At 46.4% G+C, this 15538-nt stretch overlaps 7 protein-coding genes across 7 annotated transcripts, besides 3 other annotated features; 5 read left to right on the forward strand and 2 right to left on the reverse strand.

The window, feature by feature from the left end:
* Nucleotides 1–250: 250 nt before the first annotated feature.
* TSTA_055740 (poly(A) RNA transport protein (UbaA), putative) lies at nt 251–3797 on the forward strand (the record flags this gene model as incomplete). The annotated part of the gene is made up of 4 exons (XM_002487140.1): nt 251–256; nt 402–576; nt 630–3408; nt 3460–3797. 4 exons carry the CDS (start codon nt 251–253, stop codon nt 3590–3592), a joined length of 3093 nt encoding a protein of 1030 aa, XP_002487185.1. The 3' UTR covers nt 3593–3797.
* A 119-nt stretch (nt 3798–3916) lies between these two features.
* Nucleotides 3917–5478, forward strand: TSTA_055750 (cell wall biogenesis protein/glutathione transferase (Gto1), putative). The gene is made up of 5 exons (XM_002487141.1): nt 3917–4092; nt 4205–4373; nt 4427–4513; nt 4566–4744; nt 4806–5478. The coding sequence occupies exons 1-5, from the start codon at nt 3991–3993 to the stop codon at nt 5379–5381; spliced, it is 1113 nt and encodes a 370-aa protein (XP_002487186.1). The 5' UTR covers nt 3917–3990; the 3' UTR covers nt 5382–5478.
* Nucleotides 5479–5541: 63 nt separating this feature from the next.
* On the reverse strand, nt 5542–8016 carry TSTA_055760 (calcium dependent mitochondrial carrier protein, putative; the record flags this gene model as incomplete). Its single annotated transcript, XM_002487142.1, has 7 exons — nt 5542–6366; nt 6415–6551; nt 6600–6661; nt 6709–7361; nt 7408–7615; nt 7682–7762; nt 7899–8016. The coding sequence occupies 7 exons, from the start codon at nt 8014–8016 to the stop codon at nt 5847–5849; spliced, it is 1779 nt and encodes a 592-aa protein (XP_002487187.1). The 3' UTR covers nt 5542–5846.
* Nucleotides 8017–8630: 614 nt separating this feature from the next.
* Nucleotides 8631–9716, forward strand: TSTA_055770 (C-type cyclin (Fic1), putative; the record flags this gene model as incomplete). The annotated part of the gene is made up of 3 exons (XM_002487143.1): nt 8631–8784; nt 8837–9046; nt 9100–9716. 3 exons carry the CDS (start codon nt 8631–8633, stop codon nt 9714–9716), a joined length of 981 nt encoding a protein of 326 aa, XP_002487188.1.
* Nucleotides 9347–9391: a microsatellite.
* A 1702-nt stretch (nt 9717–11418) lies between the features above and the next one.
* Nucleotides 11419–13264, forward strand: TSTA_055780 (uncharacterized protein). Its single transcript, XM_002487144.1, has 2 exons — nt 11419–11877; nt 11932–13264. Exons 1-2 carry the CDS (start codon nt 11599–11601, stop codon nt 12256–12258), a joined length of 606 nt encoding a protein of 201 aa, XP_002487189.1. The 5' UTR covers nt 11419–11598; the 3' UTR covers nt 12259–13264.
* Nucleotides 12919–12940: a sequence feature (AT_rich).
* Nucleotides 13265–13394: 130 nt separating the features above from the next.
* On the forward strand, nt 13395–15313 carry TSTA_055790 (uncharacterized protein). The gene is made up of 2 exons (XM_002487145.1): nt 13395–13679; nt 13746–15313. Exons 1-2 carry the CDS (start codon nt 13538–13540, stop codon nt 13955–13957), a joined length of 354 nt encoding a protein of 117 aa, XP_002487190.1. The 5' UTR covers nt 13395–13537; the 3' UTR covers nt 13958–15313.
* TSTA_055800 (SNARE complex subunit (Syn8), putative) lies at nt 14180–15004 on the reverse strand (the record flags this gene model as incomplete). The annotated part of the gene is made up of 2 exons (XM_002487146.1): nt 14180–14747; nt 14781–15004. The coding sequence occupies 2 exons, from the start codon at nt 15002–15004 to the stop codon at nt 14180–14182; spliced, it is 792 nt and encodes a 263-aa protein (XP_002487191.1).
* Nucleotides 15011–15034: a microsatellite.
* Nucleotides 15314–15538: the final 225 nt, after the last annotated feature.

Raw genomic sequence — 15538 nt, forward strand, 5'->3', positions numbered from 1 at the left:
TTCCCTATCTGATCGCGTTTCTCGACTCCCTCTCAGCGTTAGTAAGCGGCTCCAACCCTCAGCTGCTGTTGAACAGACGAGCAACTTTACTACGTACAACATTCAAGCTCCAGGAAAGCCTTGTCACTAGGCAGGGCTTTCTTCGTATACGTCTTTCAACATTCACTCTCACGCCGATATTCCTGACACTGCAACAACCAAGAAACGCAAAGCCTCCGACCAAGACGCCGCTCGGCCGGATAAGAAGATCATGACGGTATGTTGATTTCTAATACACGATGACAGAGCACTCAGCACGCCACCTTGCATAGTTATATTCGCTCTTTTCCTCTCAGATTTTATATTCTATCTTAAACACATCTAATGAAATTTTATGATATGTGGGGCTAACAAAACGTCAGGACGGGAAGATGCAGCTCGATAAAGCACAGGAAACTGTGGAGGCTATCAAGCATGGAGACATTGACGAGTCTCTGTACAGTCGGCAGCTGTACGTCCTTGGTCACGAGGCCATGAAACGCATGGGATCTTCCAACGTCCTCATTGCTGGTCTGAAAGGTCTCGGTGTTGAAATCGGTAGGTCGTGAATCTGATAATCACTGTCACTCATAGACACTAACACTTTAAAGCCAAAAACATTGCACTGGCCGGTGTGAAATCGCTTACACTTTTTGATCCCACTCCCGTCGCCATCTCTGATCTTTCCTCACAATTCTTCCTACAGCCGCAGGATGTTGGCAAGCGACGTGCCGATGTGACCGCACCACGCGTCGCTGAACTGAATTCATACGTTCCCGTTACAATCTACGAGTCGGACAACCTGACCGCCGATCTATCACAGTTGAAACGCTTCCAGGTTGTCGTACTCACCAACACCTCACTCAAAGACCAACTTACGATTGCAGACTATTGCCATCAAAATGGTATTTACGTTGTTATTACAGATACATTCGGTCTCTTTGGGTACATTTTCAACGATTTCGGAAAGAATTTCACGGTTGGAGACGCTACTGGTGAAGATCCAGTGAGCGGTATTGTTGCTGACATTGATGAGACTGGTTTGGTTTCGGCTCTTGATGAGACCCGACACGGTTTAGAGGATGGCGATTACGTTACTTTCACAGAAGTTAAAGGCATGGAAGGCCTCAACAATAATGATCCACGCAAAGTTACCGTCAAAGGGCCCTATACATTTTCTATTGGCGACGTCTCCGGTCTCGGCAAGTACGAGGGAGGTGGTCTTTACACACAAGTCAAGATGCCTAAATTCCTCGATTTTCAACCTCTACGAGAGCAATTGAAGAAACCAGAACTTCTCATCTCCGATTTCGCCAAATTTGAACGCCCCCAACAATTGCATATTGGGGTGCAGGCTCTTCATCAATTTGCCGAAACGCACAATGGCGAATTCCCTCGCCCGCACCATGAAGCCGACGCGGAAGAGGTTTTGAAGATCTCCAAAGATTTGGCAGGCCAGACCGAGGATAAGGTCGAGCTGGACGATAAACTCATCAGGGAACTCAGCTATCAAGCACGTGGTGATCTCAATCCCCTTGCAGCTTTCTTCGGTGGTCTTGCTGCCCAGGAGGTCTTGAAGAGTGTTTCCGGAAAGTTCCACCCTGTTGTTCAGTGGATGTATTTCGACTCTTTGGAATCCTTGCCAGAATCCGTGACTCGCTCCGAAGAGACTTGCAAGCCTCTTGGTACCCGTTACGATGGCCAAATCGCCGTCTTTGGAAAGGAGTTCCAAGACAAGGTTGCTAATCTGAACACATTCTTGGTTGGAGCTGGCGCTATTGGTTGCGAGATGCTCAAAAATTGGGCTATGATTGGTCTCGGTACTGGGCCCAAAGGCAAAATTCGAGTTACCGACATGGATCAGATTGAGAAGAGTAACCTTAACCGTCAATTCCTTTTCCGTCCCAAGGATGTTGGCATGTTGAAGAGTGACTGTGCATCTGCTGCGGTCCAGGCTATGAATCCGGAATTGAATGGGAAAATAACAACACTCCGTGATCGTGTTGGACCCGACACGGAAGATATTTTCAACGAACAGTTCTGGAGCGAACTTGACATCGTCACTAATGCATTGGATAATGTCGATGCCCGAACTTATGTCGATCGTCGTTGTGTCTTTTTCCGCAAGCCACTTCTTGAGAGTGGAACTCTCGGTACAAAGGGAAATACTCAAGTCATTCTTCCTCACATTACAGAATCTTATTCCAGCTCTCAGGATCCCCCTGAGAAGTCATTTCCTATGTGCACTTTGAAGAGTTTCCCTAACCGCATTGAGCATACCATTGCCTGGGCTCGTGATCTTTTCCAGACGTACTTCGTTGGTCCTCCTGAGAGTGTGAACCTCTATCTTTCGGAGCCGAATTACATTGAGCAGACACTTAAACAGGCTGGAAATGAGAAACAGACCCTCGAGAACCTCCGGGATTTCTTGGTGACTGACAAGCCGCTTAGCTTTGACGACTGCATTGTATGGGCGCGCAACCAGTTTGAGGCTCAATACAACAATGCTATTCAGCAATTGCTATATAACTTCCCTCGCGATTCTACAACATCCTCGGGACAACCATTCTGGTCTGGTCCAAAGCGTGCCCCTACTCCATTGAAGTTTGACAGCTCGAACCCTACTCATCTGGGTTTCATTATTGCTGGTGCTAATCTGCATGCATTCAACTATGGAATCAAGCCTCCCACAACAGACAAGAACTACTTCAAGAAGGTGGTTGACGACATGATCATCCCCGAATTCACGCCCAGCTCGAATGTCAAGATCCAGGCTGATGATAACGATCCTGACCCCAATGCTCAGTCTGCTGGAACTTCTGACAACGAAGAGATTCAGAAACTTGTTGCTTCTCTTCCATCGCCAAAATCCTTGGCTGGATTCCGCTTGGTCCCTGTTGAGTTTGAGAAGGATGATGACACAAATTACCACATTGACTTTATCACTGCGGCAAGCAACTTGCGTGCTGAGAATTACGATATCCCACAAGCGGACCGACACAAGACCAAGTTCATTGCTGGCAAGATTATTCCGGCTATTGCAACTACGACTGCTTTAGTCACTGGTCTAGTTGTCCTTGAATTGTACAAGATCATTGACGGCAAGACCGACATTGAGAAGTACAAGAACGGTTTCGTGAACTTGGCACTGCCATTCTTCGGTTTCAGTGAACCCATTGCGAGTCCCAAGGGTAAATATCAGGGCAAGAATGGTGAAGTGACAATTGATAAGCTGTGGGATCGGTTTGAGGTGGACGATATTCCATTGCAGGATTTCTTAAAACATTTTTCAGACCTTGGTTTGGAGGTCACCATGATCAGCTCTGGAGTCAGCCTGCTATATGCCAGCTTCTACCCGCCATCCAAGCTGAAGGATCGTTTGCCATTGAAGTGAGTATCGATGAATATGTGTAAAAGTGATGTTCGCTAACAATTTTATAGGATGTCTAAACTTGTGGAACATATTAGCAAGAAGCCTGTTCCGGAGCACCAAAAGAACGTGATATTCGAGGTGACAGCGGAAGATCAGACGGAAGAAGATGTTGAGATACCGTATGTGATGGTGAAGTTGTGATAAAGGTCAAGAAATTGAACCGCTCAGTGAAAGTAGATTTGCAAGAACTATCAGTATCAAACCTTGGATAACATATAGAGTCTTCATTTCAGTTTGCTTGTCTATACGTATCATTATTATCGTTATTGATAATCAACGGAAATACGGATATAACTTAGTTATTATCAGACGATGATGACATCAGCAGGAAATGTTGATGGCATCGCTCAAAAGAATAAGTGAGTTAAATTCGTTAGTAAGCTGAATAATCAATGATCTCTAATCCATTCCATCAAAGCGTTTTGCTATACTTAGGCTTTCCAGAGCTTGTATAAATAGCTCTCATTTTCCCGCTGAGATCATCTTGAGCTTCTACCACGTCCTACCTCTACAACACACACACTCCAGCTATCACGTTGATGTCCTTTGCACTACTACGATTGAGAACAGCATTCGCAATCTCAAATAAAGCTTCAGTATCAATCTCAGCGACAATTCTCTACGGAACTAGAACCATGTCGGTATGTACATCTAGTGGCGGGGTAGTTTGAGCTCTCAGGGATCTATCAATCGCTGTCGCATATCGACATAAGTATAGTGAATTGTCCAAATCAGAAGCTAACAACAAAAAAGACAGGAAACAAAAACCCCATCACAGAATGGGTATCTCGCGACTCCAAGACCGGCGAATTCAAGCGCGGGGTATCGCAATTCCGGAGCTTCATTTCCAGCGAGCCTGGTGCAGAGTTTCCGCCCGAGAAGGGACGGTATCATCTTTATGTTTCGTATGCTTGTCCATGGGGTATGTTTCTTTCATCTATTATGCTTGTCGGAATGGGTAGCTGATGACGGTAGCGCATCGAACATTGATTACGCGCAAACTCAAGGGATTGGAGGACATCATTTCTGTGACTGCTGTGCATTGGCATATGGCTGAGAAGGGTGCGTATCCTATCTTCTTAAGCTATATAATATGAGAACTAATGATCGGTAGGATGGCGATTCGTTACCCCAGGCGAAAACGTTCCCGGCGAGAATGTCCGTCCAGACCCTATTCATCCTGGGTTCACGCATCTGCGCGATATCTACTTTGACGTAGATCCCGAGTATACAGGACGTTTCACCGTGCCGACATTATTCGACACCAAGACAAAGCGCATTGTCTCCAACGAGGTTAGCCCCTCTCTCCTATCCCTCAAATGCAATCATACTAATCTTGTTTTCCGGGTTGAAGAGCTCAGAAATAATCCGTATGTTCTACCACGAATTCGACTCCCTCCTCCCCGAACAATACGCCAAAATCGACCTCTTCCCGGAATCTCTCCGCGCCGAAATCGAATCCTCCAACGACTGGATCTACAACGACATCAACAATGGAGTGTACAAATCCGGATTCGCAACCACACAAGAAGCATACGAAAAAGCCGTACGCACACTCTTCGCTGCTCTCGACAAAGTCGAGGCCCATCTCGCCAGTCGCCAGGCCAGTGGTAAAGAGTACATGTACGGCGATCACATCAGCGAATCAGACATCAGACTCTATACCACAATCATCCGCTTCGATGCCGTGTATGTGCAACATTTCAAGACAAATCTGCGCGATATCAGATCTGGATACCCCGCTATCCACAGATGGGTGCGACATTTGTATTGGGATATCCCGGCCTTTGGCGAAACGACGCAGTTTGAGCATATTAAGAAACATTATACAAAGTCGCATGGACAGATTAATCCGTTTGGGATTACGCCGGTGGGACCTATACCGGATGTTCTGCCGAAGGGGGAGGAGGTTGCTGCTGTTAAACTTTGATCTGTCTTTGGTTTCACTGATGAACATCTAATATGATTAATATGACAGCTATATGTACGTAATTGAATTGAATTGGATGATTTGTATCAAGTCTACCTAAGTAAGAACTCATTTTCAAATCTCTATGTATATCTTCTTCCCCTTCTGTTCTCTGTACCCATCTCAACAAAGGAAATACATGGGGAGCAACGAGAAATTGAGAAATTTATCCAACGGATGAAAAGAATGCAATAAAAAACGCCCTTACCATGCATGCAGTGCAGTAGAGTACAACGTGGACTGAGCCGAGAATGAACAGGGGATGAGACGCGAGTGTATATAGACACAGTAGTTGTCCTCGTCACAAATCATGGGTGAGATCTGTAATCTGTATGTAATATGTATGGCAGGACGGAGACATGGCGACTCATTAAAAACAAGGGTATATATCGAAAAAAATGGTGGAAAGAGGATGACTGGATATGATTATTTCAATCCTAGAAATCGCTTCGCGTTCTCGTAGACTATGTAACTGATCGAGACTGCTGGTGCCACTTTGAGCATGTTCGGGGTAATACCCTTGTAAAACCCACGGATTCCTTCAGTACGATAAGTCGTCCGGGTCACATCTATGATGCCATCGTATGTTGCAGGATGTAGCACAGTGCCCTGTGCTTGTAATCGTGTTCGCAGGACATTGAGTGGATATACAAATGATGCACCAAGAGCACCGCTAAAGGCTCCAATGGCTCCAGTTGTGAAGTTGCTTAGTGGTACGTCATCTTCGTGGCATTTTTCTTGTCGCGCTTTGCGGGCAACGAGTCTTCGTTTGAGGTATTCGAATGTTGATAGATCAATTGCGGCGTAAGGGAACATGCCCATGAGACCGAGAGGTAAGCCACGGAAGAAGGCGAAGCCACCGGTTGTTTGCCACATCTTTCGAGCAGTTTCGGCTATGAGTTTGTTGCCTCGAACTCCTCCCTGGACGACTTCGCATTGCATACGGCTGTATAGTATTAGATTTCAGAAGTTGGCTGCGGATTCAATCACTCACAATTTCAATGTATCAATCGGATAGACGAAGCATTGAGCTACCATACCACCAAGCCCGCCGGACAGAAATTGTGAAGTGGGTTTAATTTTCTTTGTGTCGTTATGCCCTTCAAGACGAGCGAATGCGCGTTTCGATGCCTACAAATGTCAACAGGATCATTCGAAAAGAAGGCCGGCGAAACGTACTTCATAGGCACCGAACTTAATGGCCGATTCTGGCATAATCTTGACAACATTGAGTCCATTCCCTGCATCAATAGTGAGCTGAAGTTCATCCTAGCCATAAAAAACCAACCTGCAAAGAGACTCCGAACGCCCCCGGCTTTCCACAACTCCTTCATCGCATCGACCAGACTCTTGATCCCCTTCCGCACGGCATTCACAGGAGCACCCTTCTGAGCCGCACGGACAGCCTCTTTGCGTACACCAGTCTGGGCGATGAGGTAAACTTTCAGACGGTCGAGGGGCGCGGTAGCTGTCCGTGAGACGGCGCCAGCAAGTCCACCGGCGATGAAGTAACCTAAGTGAGGGAAGATGTCGGTCAACTGCAGTTCATACGAGCGTACTGACAGCCACATAGCTATAGGTTTGGAAACAGAAAGCCACTCGAGCTCATCATAATCAAGATCAACACCATCCCTGTCAAACACGACCAGATCCGCGGAGGCTGGCTGCTCAGCATTGGGCGTTTCAGCATATGCAACAGCTACCAGGTTGACTGGAGCAGCGTTCAAGATTATTGAGAGCGGAAGTTGAAGGGTATAGTACAGAGCGGTTTCGAGGGCATGGAGTAAGAAATGAGACTGGGTCGGGAATCCAATACCTAAACCCTGTCGAGAATCACCGATGTCGACGTCTCCTTCCGGGTTTAGATTTCCCGTTGCCTTGTAGTATGATAGCACGGTACGCAGGTCGTGATCTTCAGTTGGTAGGAAGAGTAGGAAATCTCTGCATTGATCAGTGAAGGTCGTAAACCACATGCGAACAATCGTACCTCCACTCATTATAAGTTATAACCCCATCATTGTTTCGGTCCATCTGAGCCAGAAATTCATCAAGCACGGGGCTCGACACTGTGATCCCCGCACTTGAAAACGCATATCTCAATTCCGCCCTGTCTATTTCCCCATTTTGATTTCGATCAATGCTTTTGAATAGTTCCCACAACGCCTCGTCGGCACGCGAGACAAAGTCACGAAATTCTGTAGGTAGTGTTGAACAAATCGTCAAATTTCGCACCGCGACGTCATTGCTTTGGCGTAACGTACCTCCGTATTGTATTCGACCATCGCCGTTCATATCTACCGTTTTGAAAACTTGTTGAAGCATAGAATCTGCATTCTTGAGAGCTGTATGATCGAACGAGCAAGCAAATACCAAAACTGTCAGTCATTGTACTAGAGCCTCTACTAAAAACCTCTACTTGGAGGGGCATGCGCGCAAGTAAACAGCAAACAGAAACAAGGAAATTGAGAAAGCGCTTACGATGATCCATCCTGCGAAGTCCCTTTTTCAAGCCATTAAAGTCAACAGAACCCTGTCTCCGGGTGTCGATAATCTCCCATAACTTGTCGACCCTGTCCGGGTGTTCGAGGGGTGGCATCTTCGCGGGCGGAGGGTGGAAAAAATTGTTGTCATGAAGTCGACGCAATCATTCTTTGGGTGTGCCTAGAGGATGTACGAGTGCCGCGCTAGGGGCGGCAGCCGAGATTCCTTTTTCTGTTATATCGGATCTCTGGGAATTGAGGGATATGAACATGAACCTGGTGGTTCAGTGCTTTGGCCTTGGGATATGATGCCGAAGTGCAGGACTAAAACACTGTCATCGGAATGGTCGGCGCTATGGTTTATCACGGCTGTTTTGCCCAATCAGCGTGTCAGGGTTAGAAATATCGCGCTATTCCTCTTTGGGAGCGGCGCCTTAATGTTCAATGTGCAAACATCAAGTCTTGTACATTCATCAGGTCGTTTGAAGACCATACCACGGAGAATACCGCCGAGAGTGAATGCTGCTGGACAGTATTGGGTTTGATAGGATTTGCATTTTCCGCGAGTACAGATACATATATTTATCCAAACATCAAGTGACCAGCCAGCGGATATATACCAGGTGGCGACATCCATACGTCCAACCACATCAACATCTCAATAATGGAGGAGGAGTCTGTGGTGTCAAATGTATAGCACAATTAATGCAGTCTGTTGATTGATGTGCCCATGGCAGCGAACTTTTGGGTGTCGACTCAACGTCGACATTGGATGTTTACTCGCGAACGTCTGGCAGAGGTCCGAGAGAATCTGAAAGCGAATAGCCCGGATCATCAAATCCAGCTTCCTGATATGAGAGTCATCAACATATTTTTGAAAACAGGTATGCTTGTGTTTTTACTCGCCCGGAAGCATTTCACTGACAGAATATACAGAGTTATGTAGACTTGCGAAACTTACACATTCGCGGCAACAAGCCATTTCAACGGCTCAAGTCTACATGAAGAGGTTTTATACAAAAGTCGATTTTCGACAGACGAATCCGTACCTAGTCATGGTCACGGCGTTCTATCTTGCGTGCAAGATGGAAGAATGCCCTCAACATATCCGAGTTGTGACCAGCGAAGCTCGACAATTATGGCCGGGTATGTATGGCCTTGTCTCCTGGGTATCGAATGCGCTGACATGTCCTTAAAAGAATTTATTACCAACGACCCCGGCAAGATTGGAGAATGTGAATTCTATCTCATATCAGAGATGCATTCGCAATTAATCGTCCACCATCCATACCGCACGGTTTTGGAGTTGACCAAAGTTCTAGACTTAACAACAGAGGACGTCAGCCATGCCACAACTCTAATCAGTGATCAGTACCAGACCGATCTACCACTTCTCTATCCACCGCATGTCATCGCGGTAATGGCCATTCTCCTCGCAGTCCTGTTTGGTGGCGGCGGTGGTGGTGGTGGTGGTGGTGGAGGTGGAGGTGGAGGCACTCACCGCAACCCATACGGCCATGGAGCCATAGTGGCCAACAACAATCCACCAATATCTACATCTCTCCGCGAAGCGGGATTGGGTGCAACACTCTCCGCCTTGGGTTCGGGCGGTACAAATACTACAACAGCGACAAGACCTGACCCGAGGATTCAAAGGATTATTGCGTGGCTCGCGGAAAGCGAGGTTGATATCAAGGCTGTTATTGAATGCACACAAGAGATGATTTCATTGTATGAGGTTATGGATGGAGTGAATATTCAGCAGTGCAAGGAGACGATATCAAGGATGATCAAGACTCGGAATGCGGATAAATGATGGACGACTTTTATTGATAGTATTAGTATTTAGTGAATATATTCGAGATCTATGAAATGTGCAACCTCAGAAATAAGGCAGACAATTAAGGCAGACCACATCCTTGTGCACGTACCAGACCACAGACCACACCAAATCTAAACAGGTCTTAAATTAAACAAAAACAAACCTAAAAAAAAATTCAAGTCGAATCGCCTTCAGTCACACTACTCCTGCAACAGACTCAATCCAGAAACCAAGTCCAAAGAAATGATTTGATCTACACAGATCTATGCGTATCATGATACAAGAGTTGGCTGGCATTGGCGGGGGAGAGAAAGAAGCGGTGACCTAGATTAGTTCCATCCAATCGCGGGGAGTGCTTGGCTATGGAGAGGGCTTCAATTCCTCTAAGTCAAAATTCTTGTATTCCAGCAGAAAATTCCATATTCGTTAATCTTGCTAGGAGCCAAACAGACTGCCTATTGGGACGTGACCAAGTCGGATATGGAGTGAGTGTTTACAGATATCTGCTTTGAAGGGAACGCAGTCAATCAACTTCAAACAGCTGCATGAAAAGGAAGAATAGAAGCGGGATGATCGTTGGCTTAGGGCACTAGCGCTGCTGTTTAGGCTGTTAGTCGAGAATTTTCCAGGTCAGCTGCCCTACCATGTGACGGGGTAGATTACCATAACCATACCATCGACATGAGATGACATGAGCCTCAATATGATCGAATGCATTATATGACATAGTATCTACTCCGTACTTATCGCACGAATGTCTGAATAGAAAATGGACTGGATCACTCGAGGAATGATGCTCATGTCACAATCCTACGGGAGAGTCGGCATCTCGACCGCGGACGCAGGTACGGCGTGCTCCGTCGGCGCTCCTACCAGGATTCCAGAGGCTTAGCAGGGTTGGATTCTGCATAGCCATTCCATGCACCACATAGTAGTACATGGTTGTCCTAGATACCGTGTTTAGAACTGACAGATGACTGCTCGAATATAGAGCAGAGATCTCAATTCAGCAACGGAAGATGATTCGGAGAGTTAAAACAGCGTTATAAAAAAACAGGAGTAATACAATACTTGTAATAAATACGTGCCAGCACAGCAAAACAACCAACCGAGCCAGTCAGACGGTCGTATTCCATAGAAACGGGTCAACGTCATGTATGTATGTATGCAAGCAAACCAGCAGACACGAGTGATGTCCCTGATTGGGCGGGCGGCAATACGGGAGTATCCACAGAGTGGCTGAAATGACATAGCATAATTGGGAAATGGATCCATTTTTGTCCGAGTTTGGTTGGCTGATTCTGGATTCGCCACTAGTTTCGCTACTAGCGCTGTAGAGCTACGTGCTGTCATTGGCTCCGTACGAAGATGAGTGCATGACCTGGTCTCATCGATGTGGGTACCAATACAAGCGTATTACGCTGACATGCTTACGAGAACGCTACAAACGTTGAGCCGAGTGACTCACTTTCTAAGCGAGAGCCGTACGGAAGTACCCAACAATACGGTCAGATTGGTACCGCCCTTGCTCAACGACTCCGCTATCTCTCTGTGAGTGGCCGGATCCATGTATTAGTCCCCTCGACTAGTACCGTACAATACGTATGTAACTCCTCGTCCTGTCCAGGCAGTGTCCCCCCCGTCAGCCTTTATTATTGTCCCGCCATCGTGAATCTCTTCTTCTCTCTCTCGTCCCACACTCAACTCGTCACAAACTTCGCCAACGACTCTGTATTCCTCGCTCGATCTACAATCTTTCTCTCATCTCTTTTTCCTTCATCTACGTGTATTCTTCAATTAAAGACTAGACAACGTTCATTGTTTGTTTCCTCTGTTGAAAACGCCCACACATAACGTATATATATATATACGCACCATGGCATCCGCTTATTTCTACAGCCAGCACCAGCACCAGCAACATCATGCTGTCAATGCCCACTTGCAACAATCCAACAATCACCACGGTGGTCGCCGAAGAGGGCCTCGCAGCATGGCCGCTCAGAATGCCCAGCGGCAATCTCGCAGTGTGAAGACCATGCGGGAAATGGTCGAAGCTCCTACCGTCACGGCTTTCCGTCAACGTTTCGAGGCTGGTCGCTCGTTTGATTTGGACGACGATCTGGAATTCTGTCCTAATCTACTTACCGAAGACGATGTTCGTTTGCCCAGCTTTCTAATTTGCTGGTCGGATTACTAACAGGATGTATAGCTGCATTCTATTAATTCCTCTGCTTCTGATCGCTCATCCCTGTCCAGCGGCTCTCCAGAGTCCTCGCCTCTGCAGCACCAAATTCAACCCGCCCAGCAACAGGTGACGCCAAGCATTTCTCTTTCACCCGGTCCTTCCAATACATCCTCCTATGTCAGCAATGTTGGTGCCATGAACCATAATATTAATGCCATGCATTTCCAGCAGCCCGCGGCTGCTCGTGCCCGAAAAGTCATTCCGATTGTCAACCCACAAACCGGCATTACTCTTTCCAGCCCCCCCACTTCGATCAATCCCAGTATGATGCAGAACCAGCGCCGGTGGTGAGCTCGTCGTGTTTTCGAAAGCTCTGACCTTGATCCATAAACTTTCCCTTTTTTCATTAGGCATGCCTCGTGACTTCGTTTCTCATCGCCGTCGCTGGCATCGATTTGCATCATCTGGGTAAGAGGAGTTATTTGCTTTTCCATTCGGTCTCGACGATCCCTTGCACGACAAATCTTTTCTTTTCTCCTGACCATATATCCTTTTGATCAACCCCAAAAAAAAGAATTTCTGTCAATATTGTATATATTTCTCTCTGTGACGACGACGACTACTTTGTTCTTTCGGCCTTTTTACCCACGATACTTGCAGATCAGCGACGGCGTATATGTTTTTGCATTCGACCATTTGTGACGGCATTCGCTTTTCAAGCGACGGGAAAAAAAATATACCAAAATTTCGTTTTCGGCCTGGTGCACGATTGCTGCTACGGTGTATAGAAAGCGCGGCATTGTTTTTTCTTTTTCCTTGTTTTTTCGAAGATATCACAACCGCATGCCTTGTGTTGGGGGAGTTTTCTTTCTGGATCTCGGCGACTTGCGATCTACGACTGTGTTTTTTTCACTCTACGACCACGCATTTATTCTTCGGTAATATGTCCTTATTCTACATCATTTATCATTATTATCACTGGGATGGATGTAACTGGGGTGGAATGGCTTGTTTATTTTATTTTATTTTTTTTCCTTTATTAGACGGCGGAAACGATACATGTTTTGCATTGGGTGTGATTTTGCTATTTGTCTTTGTCAAAGCATTCTGTTGTCAAGATATCTGGGCATCGGGAGAGCCCTCGTTTGATTTTGTTTTGTTCTGTTGATTTTCCGGATATCCATTGGGGCATATGTATGGGGTGGTGAAATGTAGGTGAGGTGTATCAGCCTACCTGGTCTGGAGTTTTGGTCTATGTTAGGCCCCGAATATATTGCTTCTATTATCTATTTCTTCTTTAAACTACTGGTAGAATAATATTGTTCTTGTATGAATAGCTAAACCGAGGATATCGGGTGTGCAGCCTGAGTTCTGAGGCATGCTGTAATCGTCGCATTGACGTCATCCATCCATTCGCCCAGATGACTCTCTCATATATAAGTTGGCAGCCCTCTTTACTCTGTGCTCCATCTAGTATCTTATCTATCAGACAAGAACTACTTGACTGCATTGACCAATTCAATCGTTTTGATCTCTTCAAATTGATCGGTCATCCTCCCACACCAGAACTCCGGCGATATATATCTTGATACATCACCAGAACAGAATCTCAGAGCAATTGACAGCAACAATGGCCTCACTCCCTTACATCCGTCAAACAATCCGACCATTTACTGCTACCTCTCTGTCCCTGGGCTCTGCTCCGGTGTGCTCATCGACAGCATCATTCTCAACATCCTCGATTCAGAGAGCTTTGAAAGAGAGTGATCGCAGTACGTCCTCCCATCACCCACCCCCATCAACCCAAATACTAATCCAATGATGTTCTGTGTATATAGACAGGGATGGTCTCGAAAACGAGTACGAAACCTATAAAAACGAAAACTTGAAAGACGTCAAATCTGGCAAGGGGTATTGGCGCGAACAACTCGCTAGCGAGAGTGAGGCAACTGTGAAAGCTGATCGGGGGGAGGCTGTGATTCCGGGGCAGGAGAATTTTGTGAAGGGGGGATTGAAGGAGGGGGAGACGTTGAAGAAGGATAAGAAATAAATCTATTCTGGAATGAGGAGGGTGTGTAATGGAGCTTTTTACAGGGTATTAGGAGGGGAATCGGTCGGGACGGATGTAAATACCTAGATTGACCTTCAAAAGGAAGGAATTGCTTGCTTGGTTAATTGAAAAATCATGAATAATCAGGTCCATTAAAGAGTGCGTGGTATCTCGAGATACAGCAAACCCAGAACGCCATGCAAAAAGCAAAAGGGGAGCCAGCTACTTCAAAATAACAATCAAAATAACAAGCACAATAATCAACCCAATAATAGTCATCATACTCCAATTATCTCCCGCTTTCCTCCGGATCTTATCCAGTCTGCGGCGCGCATTATTCAATCGTCCCTGATGCCGATCAACATGTTCATCCACATCATCCAACAGGGCGATTTGCCCTTCTAATTCATCGCCAATCTGGATACTCAATTGGTGTTGACGACCGATCGATTCGCCCAGCGAATCTAGTTGTGCGTCTTGTTCGGAGAGGATCTGCTGGTGGTGCGCGTGGATTTGTTGGTTGTCTAGGTTGGTTGTATCTAGGTACCTCGCTGTACCTTCTTCACGGGTAGTATTTGGATCGTCTCGGTAGGGCTGTAATAGTGCCGCTCGGTTTGAGTTATATTCATCGTCGCCGTCGTCATTAGCATCTGTAAATCTGACCGATTTCGAAACCGGATGTTGCGGAACAGGTTGCTGCAAATTCGTCCCGCGAGTCGCATGCGCAAAATCTGGTCCTAGAGCTGGATCGTTCGGTACTTTTGTGGCATCACTCGGCTCTGACGAGCCGCTGCCATAGAATTGAGATGCGAAATCGTCGTACTGGCTGCGTAGTAAGCTTATTTGTTCTCTGGTATCGGTGTCGGTGCCTGTGTTGTTGGTATCGTTTTCGAGGCGTTCGAGACCGTCGCGTAGGGACTCAAGAGATCGGGAGATTTCGCTGTCTTGGGTGTTTGGTTCGAGGTTGAGCGAGATTGCGCGTTGTCGTTCAAGGAGGGAGAGTTTGATGTGGTCTGCTAGGAGGAAGAGTTGGGATGGGTGTGACATGTTGTCTCTGTCTGTCGGTCTGTCTGTCTGAGTCGCAAATTGGGTTGATATGCCCTGATGCAGACTTGTAGAGTTCTGTATTGGTATGGTGGCCGTGGATGATGGATGAGAATGAAATGGGTTGCCTGAAACGGGCCGATTTCAGATCCCGTGGCTTGCTTGAGGCTAAGTTAACGTGGTCTGTCCGCAAACGATTAGTGGTTGTCAATGACCATGTAGTTAACCACTAGTTAACAGTAGTCAATAGTTATTCCTCTATCAGGGTGTTGTTGTCAACAATGTCAACAATGTAGAGTAATCGATCAGGTCGATGTGTAGCTTCGGACCCACGGATCTCTTCGGCATTTGTTTGGGCGGCTCCTTCTGTCTGATGCAATTTTGAGATTGCCGGAACTCTGAACCTACAACACTCGACCTTCGATACATTGCCTATGGAAATCTTCTGCATATACTCCGGTATGTGAACTAAAAAGATATCACAGAATCAAAAGCAAATATCTTGCAGATCAACACAGATTTGTTTCAGCCACTGAA

Source organism: Talaromyces stipitatus, genomic scaffold (assembly GCF_000003125.1).
Source record: "Talaromyces stipitatus ATCC 10500 scf_1105507295487 genomic scaffold, whole genome shotgun sequence".
In the NCBI taxonomy this organism is placed as follows: domain Eukaryota; kingdom Fungi; phylum Ascomycota; class Eurotiomycetes; order Eurotiales; family Trichocomaceae; genus Talaromyces; species Talaromyces stipitatus.

What these genes read in the sequence shown, in the direction of transcription:
- TSTA_055750 (XM_002487141.1), top strand. Translation starts at nt 3,991, where the DNA reads ATGTCCTTTGCACTACTACGATTGAGAACAGCATTCGCAATCTCAAAT. An exon ending in ACGGAACTAGAACCATGTCG is followed by an intron (nt 4,093 to 4,204) that starts GTATGTACATCT and finishes ACAACAAAAAAG; the next exon opens with ACAGGAAACAAAAACCCCAT. An exon ending in AGCGCATTGTCTCCAACGAG is followed by an intron (nt 4,745 to 4,805) that starts GTTAGCCCCTCT and finishes TCCGGGTTGAAG; the next exon opens with AGCTCAGAAATAATCCGTAT.
- TSTA_055780 (XM_002487144.1), top strand. Translation starts at nt 11,599, where the DNA reads ATGGCATCCGCTTATTTCTACAGCCAGCACCAGCACCAGCAACATCAT. An exon ending in ATCTACTTACCGAAGACGAT is followed by an intron (nt 11,878 to 11,931) that starts GTTCGTTTGCCC and finishes CAGGATGTATAG; the next exon opens with CTGCATTCTATTAATTCCTC.
- TSTA_055790 (XM_002487145.1), top strand. Translation starts at nt 13,538, where the DNA reads ATGGCCTCACTCCCTTACATCCGTCAAACAATCCGACCATTTACTGCT. An exon ending in TTTGAAAGAGAGTGATCGCA is followed by an intron (nt 13,680 to 13,745) that starts GTACGTCCTCCC and finishes CTGTGTATATAG; the next exon opens with ACAGGGATGGTCTCGAAAAC.